General features: G+C 40.1%; 1 protein-coding gene across 2 annotated transcripts in view; it reads left to right on the top strand.

Moving 5' to 3' along the window:
• GFM2 (G elongation factor mitochondrial 2) overlaps nt 1–8,290 on the top strand; it is a 54,026-nt gene that overhangs the window by 32,975 nt on the left and 12,761 nt on the right. For both annotated transcript variants that reach the window (XM_003785912.3, XM_023510868.1), the window contains 3 exons: nt 350–490; nt 573–672; nt 4,391–4,580. In XM_003785912.3, the coding sequence (XP_003785960.1) occupies nt 350–490; nt 573–672; nt 4,391–4,580 (431 nt within the window). The remainder of the gene's footprint in view (nt 1–349; nt 491–572; nt 673–4,390; nt 4,581–8,290) is intronic.

The raw sequence follows: 8,290 nt of genomic DNA, 5'->3' as shown, positions 1-8,290 counted from the left end.
AAAAAAAAAAAAAAAAAAGAAGTTGTATGATCTCAGGTATAATTTTTGGGGAGAGAGCTTTTGGCAGTCAAATGATTTGAAAATAAAGGTAATATATGGAAGGGAATCTGTTTCTTTTAATTTTGAGGAATTAATGGTAAGATCTCCCATTGAATGATTTAGTCAATGGAGGAACAGCGTTGCATAGTAATGACCTTATTTAGTGGCTCTGTGTAGCTCTACTAGAAGATATGAGGGATATTTGGAGAATATTAAGGTTAAGTTTCTACAGTGATTCTGATCTGATATGTGTAGATATATGGGAAGTATATTTTACAGAACTTTCTGGAATGTCTTCTTTCTTTCATAGGCAGTGGTATAAGGGTGACTTATGTGCACTGGCATTTAAAGTTCTCCATGATAAGCAGCGAGGACCACTGGTTTTTATGCGCATTTACTCAGGCACAATAAAACCCCAGTTAGCCATCCATAATATTAATGGAAACTGCACGTAAGTAGAAGCTGAGTTACTTTCTGAAACTGCACTAATTTCTTTTAAAATGTGTCTGCTGATATAAATCATGGTTTTACAGGGAGAGAATAAGTCGTCTGCTTTTGCCATTTGCCGACCAACACATAGAAATCCCTTCCCTGGCTGCTGGTAATATCGCTTTGACTGTTGGTCTTAAGCACGTAAGTGACCAAGTGATTTCTCCAGGGCTTAAACACGGCTTAAATGTTTAACTACAAGTCGATATTTTGTCATGTCAAAACCCAGAAACAGTCCAAATATCCATCAATAGTGGAATAATATTGTGGCAAATTTACCAACATAGAGGGTGGGCCGCTGGGGCCAAGATCATGCCTGACAGGGAGAGGTTTCTTGGGCAGCACCGGACGCTGGGCTTGGGATGAAGGAAGCAGGGCAGATGCAAAGTCTTGAGAGCGTGGAGGCCAGGCGGTCAGTCAGCACACAGACCGGCAGCATGACCGGTCAAATACCAAGACTTTCTAAAGTCAATTTATTCACTCTGCTCAGTCTCTGGATGGAGCTCTTCCCAGCAGAAGCCCAAAGGCAAAAGTCTCAGCTGGAGTTAACTGAATTTCATATTGGCCTGCTGATCCAGAAATAAGTTTGCTTACTGAGGCTTCTAGCTCGGAAGATGCAAAGTTAGATGCCAAAGCAGTGGAAAGATTGAAGTCAAACAGTCGGGCCCATGTGTGTGTCTTACTTCAGCCTTTGGTGTGTTATATGGTGCAGTTTGTAGAGGAGACCTCGTACAAATGTGACTTTATTCAAAAAATTGCAAAAATACTGCCAGATGCTAACGTTGACTTTTATTCTGAATGTAAACAAGAAAGAATAAAAGAATATGAAATGTTGGCTCGGTGCCTATAGCTCAACCGGCTAAGGCGCCAGCCACGTACACCTAAGGTGGCGGGTTTGAATCCACAGCCCGGACCCGCCAAACAACAATGATGGCTGCAACCAAAAAATAGCCGGGCGTTGTGGCTGGCGCCTGTGGTCCCAGCTACTTGGGAGGCGGAGGCAGGAGACTCGCTTGAGCCCAGGAGTTGGAGGTTGCTGTAATGCCACGGCACTCTACCCAGAGGGACAGCTTGAGGCTCTGTCTCAAAAAAAAGCATATGAAATGTTAAAAAAAAAAATTTACCAACATAGTTGAATCTCATATATGTAATAGAAAAGTAAATTATGGAAGACAGAGTTTAAATCCAATTAAAATATTAGGTCATTAAATATGAAATGTCCAATTTATAATCAAAGTTGTGTTTATTATATCTCAAATAAGAAGCAGTAGAACCAATCAGAGTATGCGCCTAACTGTCAATACAGTTTTGCCATCTTAACAAAGAAGCCTGGAGAGAGTGGTGATGAAAGGTATTTTCCATAGCTTATTGAGAATTTAATTTTTTTCCTTGCAAGAAGTGGTCCAAAGCCTGGAAGAAGTGGTAGTTAGTTGGTGCAAGGTCTGGTGAATACAGTAGATGACAAGTTTCCAAGTTCCTCTTCTGTAGTTGAGCAGTGTTGTTTGTGCGAGAGAACTGGACTATCTTTTTTGACTATCTTGGCTGTTTAATTACAAGCATCCTCATCATTTGGTCAGCTGTTTGCAAGAAACATCTGCTGTAATGGATGTATCCAGGATTCATGAAGCTGTAGTGGATAATACCAGTACTGGAACACCAAATAGACACTATTAGCTTTTTTTTTTTTTTTTTGAGACACTCTCATTTTGTCTTCTTAGGTAGAATACTGTGGTGTCATAGCTCATAGCAACCTCAAACTCTTGGGCTGAAGTGATCGTCCCTCAGCCTCCCGAGTAGCTGGGACTATAGGCACCTGCCACAGTGCCAGGCTATTTTTAGAGACAGGGTCTCACTCTTGCTCAGGCTGGTCTTGAACTCCTGAGCTCAATCATTCCACTGGTGTTGGCCTCCCAGAATGCTAGGATTACAGGCCTGAGCCACTGTGCCCGGCTCTGTTAGCTTTGTTTGATGAGTATTTGGTTTTAGACTATATTTTTAGCACTCCTTCTTTATCCAAATTTTGTGCTAGACACTTCCAATTGTCGAAAAGAACCCGTTTTTATCACACATAACAGTGCACTGTAGAAATCCTTTACTTTTATGTCGTGACTGCAAAGAAAGGCAAGCTTCAAGATGATTTCTCTTCTGATACTTTAATGCATGCAGAAACCATCAGTTTCCTTACTCTGCCAGTTTGTCTTAAATGGTCCAATATTGTTGGAGTAATAATGTCAGACCTTGCTGATAATTCACACATAGGTTGAAACGGATTTACTTCTACAGCTTTCAGCTCATCATTACCCACCTTGGTCTTAGGGCGCCCTCCTGGCTCATTTCCAGGTTAAAATCACCTGAATGGAACTTCTCACATCATTGACATACTGTGTGTTTGTTAGCCGCATCCTTTCCCAAAACTTTTTTTTGATATTTCGTGCTGTTTGCACTGCGTTGGTTCTGTGATAGAACTTATATTTGAAAATAACACAGATTTTTGGCCTTAGGTATTGTTTCACAAAAATTGTTCTAAAAAAGCATTTGAAAGGTAATCAACAAGCCAAAACATGCATTTGATAGAATGATGATGTACCTTCATAGTAAAAATAAGTGTCAAAGTGAAATGTCAGAGAAATCAACTGTCAGACTGAGTACTGAAGGAAATCGGGCATTTCATACTTAACGTATTTACAGATACTTATGTTTTAAATTTATATCAAATATTGTTTTATTCCCATTGGTTTTTTTTTCTGTCTTGATCATTGCATAAAATTTTAATCTAGACTTCATAGCTGATCATCTAATAACTAAAGGTATTTTGTTAATGAAGACTCCATGAAGGCAAGGATTTTTATCTCTTTGTCCGTTGCTTTAGATCAGCGCTTGGGCATAGTAGGCACTCCATAAGTATTTGTAGGATGAATAGAGGAAAATACTTGATGCTATGTCTATTGTCTATTTTTGATGGGTTAAAACTAAGAATATTTCATGTATATGGATAAACCAAGTACAGTTTTCTCATTAAGTTTCAATATATTTGCCATTTATGATAAACATTGTTACTTTTTTTTTTAATTCTTTTTTTTTTAAAGACTTTTATTTATTTACTTTTTGTTGTTGTTGTTGCAGTTTGGCCAGGACCGGGTTTGAACCCACCACCCTTGGTATATAGGGCCAGCACCCTACTCACTGAGCCACAGGCGCCGCCTAACATTGTTACTTTTAACATTTAATTGCAAATTTCAAGACCCTTAAGTAGAAAATTCCCATGGTCTGGTTACTGGACTTCTATTATTGAAGGTCTCTGTCTACCTGAAGGAAGCAATACAAATATGTTTGAACTCTTGTTTCAGTAGGACTCTTTACAGAGGAGGAGACTAGCATAAAACTTCATTGTATAAAAGTTTAAAAGTGAATTTATGGTTTTATATAAAGTAACTGGGTTGTACATGGAAGCCAGCCATGCCACGTAGTATTCTACTTAATTATGTACTTTAGTTGGTAGAGAATGTTCTGTAAAATAATAAATTTAATGGGTAGTAAAACACTATAAAGACATGTTACCTGTGTCATTGTGATTGAAAATTTAGGAAGGTACCTTGTTTTGCCATATAGATTTTGGATGTGTATGTGTGTTTATTTTATTATTTGTTAAAGTTCATAACTATGTTTTGGATAGAATTCTTACATAAGTTAAATTAATTTTACTTATCCAAAGTTGTAATAAGCTTTGTGACTTTATTTCTCTTTTAAATTCTGATGGAAAAGAAAATGCCACATTAAAATTTTTCTTATGTTGGAGCTGTTGGTGGAAGATGAGTGCTTGCCAGGGGCCTATTTGGGGCCAGCTTGTCTTGTTTTGTTGCAGACTGCCACTGGAGACACTATTGTCTCGTCCAAGTCCAGTGCATTAGCTGCAGCTCGGAGAGCCGAAAGAGAAGGAGAAAAGCAGCACGGGAAAAGTAGTGAAGCGGAGAGAATTTTTCTGGCTGGGGTGGAGATTCCAGACCCAGTTTTCTTCTGTACCATAGAACCCCCATCAGTGGCTAAGCAGCCAGGTATAAACAGTCTTGGTGTGTCAACTAATCAGTGTTCTGATAATTTATATAAAATAGTTATAATATACCTCAAAAGATTTATGCAATTGAGTTAAATTTTATCTGAATTTATGGTGGTTTGTTAAGTTTTTTATGTAAGAAGTTTTTGCTTTTTCAAATACTGTAGTGTTTTCCTATCTTAGCCATTTTCTCATATGTTCTTCCTTACTCTCCTTCTTACAGTGCTATCTATGAGATTCTAATACGTGGCCTTAGAACTGCCCTCCTGACAGATTAGACAGCAGGACCCATTTAGTTTCTCCTCATCATGTGTAAAAATGCTATTTTCTAGCTCAACCTCTAGAACTCAGTGAAGATATGTATATACTATGGCCAGTATCATTTGAGAATTATATGCTTTGTTCTTTAGTATATTAGCTTAAAATTCTTCAGTGGGTTCTCTTTACCTATATAGCACAAGCCTGGACTCTATAGTGTGGTATATAAAATCCACGATTCCAGTTGTATCATTTTCAATTAGATTTGCTTACATAGAACCCTGCCCCCAGAACAATTGTTTTAATAAGATGGAAATTTTTCTCTCTCTCTTGTGAAAGAGGAATTGGTAGCCAAAAAGAGTGGCTCCACAAAGTGACCAGGAACCCAGGCGCCAGTCTTTGGGCCCTGCCACTCCAGGCAGCATAGCACCTATAATGGCTCCTAGAACTTTGGGCATCACTTTGGAGTTCCTGGCAGCAGAAAGGAGTAAGGGGGAGGAAGAAGATGCACCACCCTCTCTCTTAAAATTTCCCATGTGTCATTGCCAGCACAAACCTGTATGGCTGCCCAGTTGCAAGGAAGTCTGGTAAATGCAGCCTTTTAAGTACTAGGCAATAGCAGAACAGTGAAGAAGCTTCTGTTCTTTGCCACAGCCTGGCCTCTTTTTTTGAAACTTCCTCCTTCCTTTTGAACCTTCTTTCATGCAAACAAAAATAAAACTAGAGTAACAAACCACACTAGAGTACACACTCCCACAGTAAAGTAGTTCTGATTCCCTGCAGATGCTGTGTTCTTTTTGCTTTGCATTGTTATTTCTTTTCTTTTCTTTTCTTTTTTTTTTTTTTTTTGAGACAGAGACTAAAGCTGTCGCCCTGGGTAGAGTACCCTGACATCACAGCTCACAGCAACTTCCAACTCCTGGGCTTAAGCAATTCTCTGCCTGCCACAACGCCTGGCTATTTTTTGGTTGCAGTTGTCATTATTGTTTGGCAGGCCCGGGCTGGATTCGAACCTGCTTGCTCTGCTATATGTGGCTGGCACCTTAGCCAGTTGAGCTACAGGCACTGAGCTGCATTGTTATTTCTTTTCATTTGTTCTGTCTTGCATTATAATGGTATCTCCTGAACTTATTTGCCTGGAAAATGTTGATTCTTCTGTTAGGTCTCTTCTCAAACATTACCACTGTGTGAGGCCCTCACTGAATTCCTGTATTAGTCTATTTAAGGACAAACCTTGTAGTTCTAAAAGTAGCATTAGAAACCTTTTTCCCCCCTACAAACAAGTTGGACTCAAGGTTATGGAAAAACAAAAGCAACCTTTATTGCTTTTCCATGTTTTTCTGAGGATTCAGTGGGAAAAAAGGAAAGAGTATTCCTAGCCAAGGAGAGGTTCCAGTTCCTTACTTCCCCTGATGGAGTTCACATGAAAGAAATCTGAGTGTAGATGTAAGACAGGTTACTACCGTAGGAAACTGGGTCTTGTCTTATACAGTCGGTGAAGTAACAGCTTTTAAAATAGTCTTGGCTTAGTTTTTCTGTTGCTTGAAAATACCCTAAGGCCCGCTAGGTATAGTTTTTTGGGGGGTTTTTTTGTTTTTTTTGAGACAAAGTCTCACTCTGTCACCCTGGGTAGAGTGCCTTGAAGTCATAGCTCACAGCAATCTCAAACTCCTGGGCTCGAGCAATCCTCTTGCCTCAGCCTCCCAAGTAGCTGGGACCACAGGTACCAGTCACAAGGCCTGGCCAATTTTCTTATAATTTTAGTAGAAATGGGAGTCTTGTTCTTGCTCAGGCTGGTCTTGAACTCCTGAGCTCAGGTGATGCACCTGCCTTAGCTTCTCAGAGTGCTGGGATTAGAGGCCTGAGCCACCACTCCAGCCTTTTTTTTTTTTTTGGACACAAAGTCTTGTTCTGTCACCCTGGTTAAAGTACAGTGGTGTCATCATAGCTCACTGCAACCTTAAATGCCTGGGCTCAAGTGATCCTCCTGCCTCAGCCTCCAGAGTAGCTAGGAATATAGGTGCAGTGCCACCACACCCAGCTAGTTTTTCTATTTTTAGTAGAAATGGGGATCTCAACCTTTGCTCAGGATTGAGGTTGCTGTGAGCTATGACACTGCTACACACCAACCAGGGTGACAGAACAAGACTTTGTGTCCAAAAAGGAAAAAAAAAAACAAAAGACTGGAGTGGTGACTCAGGCCTGTAATCCCAGCACTCTGGGAAGCCAAGGCAGTGCATTACCTGAGCAATAATACTCTTTGAAACCTGGCATGTGTTTCACATTATAGCACCTGACACTTCATATCAGTGATAGCTCAGGTGGCTGTTGGTTATCATTTGGACAGTGCAGGTCTAGATATCCTGAGAACATGAATTTGTGACTTAGAACTACCATAGAGGAAATAAGAATGTACATGGGTTTTTACAAAAGAAGTAGTGTTAAGGTCCATTATTTCACTTTCAAGAAACAGTCAACAGCGTCCTTTCTAATCACCTGTGCAAGTTTCAACTTGCTCAGCTTATCAGTGTTGCTGGGAGGGCTTCATTTGTTTCTCTTTGTGTGGATTTTACATTTCTTGATTTTTGTGTATTTCAAAACTTTCGTGACTCGCATATTTATATATTAAATGTGCTATTTTAAGGTGATACTTTAATACCATCAGTTAACTGATAAGCATACTCTCCTCCCTTTTAGGGGTGGCCTTTGGGACACCCTGTAGTAATATTTTTTTTTTTATTCATGATGTCATTTTGCCAGTGTTTCTGAAGGCACTTTTTTTTTTTTTTTTTAAAGACAGCGTCTCACTCTGTTACTTTTGGTAGAGTGCTGTGGCGTTACAGCTCACAGCAACCTCCAGCTCTTGGGCTTAGGTGATTTTCTTGCCTCAGCCTCCCAAGTACCTGTGACCACAGGCGCCCCCCACAATGCCTGGCTATTTTGTTGTTGTTGTTGCAGTTTGGCCAGAACAGGGTGGCCGGCACCCTACTCACTGAGCCTCAGGCGCCGCCCTTTCTGAAGGCATTTTTTGTTAGCTCCTAGACTGATCTTAGTAAAATATAATCTGATGACGTTACTGCCCCTCTTAAAACACTTAAGTACCTTCCCAGTGCAAACCCAGACTTCTCTCCATGGCCTGTAAGACCTTGCACGATGGGATCCCCACTCATCCATTGCTAATCTTCTTCCTTTTGCCTACCAATCTCTTGCTACTGGCCTTCTTGCTGTTTTTCCCAATGTTAAGGAAAAATGTTCCTTGTACAGCCATTGTCTCTATCTATAATTCTTTTTATTCAGGATTTTGCTCATAGGTTCCTTCTTGATTTTGTCTTTACCCAAATCAGGGGTGGAGAACCTGTAGCCTCCAGGCCACATGTGGCCCCCTGGATCCTCAAGTGCAGGCCCTTGACCAAGTCCAAACTTCACAGAACAAATACTTTTTTTTTTTTTTTT

The sequence above is a fragment of the Otolemur garnettii genome, unplaced genomic scaffold (assembly GCF_000181295.1).
Source record: "Otolemur garnettii isolate 467f Iridium unplaced genomic scaffold, OtoGar3 scaffold00017, whole genome shotgun sequence".
In the NCBI taxonomy this organism is placed as follows: Eukaryota; Metazoa; Chordata; class Mammalia; order Primates; family Galagidae; genus Otolemur; species Otolemur garnettii.
Note: the sequence above shows the minus strand (reverse complement) of the source record. Positions and strands in the feature narration are given on the sequence as shown.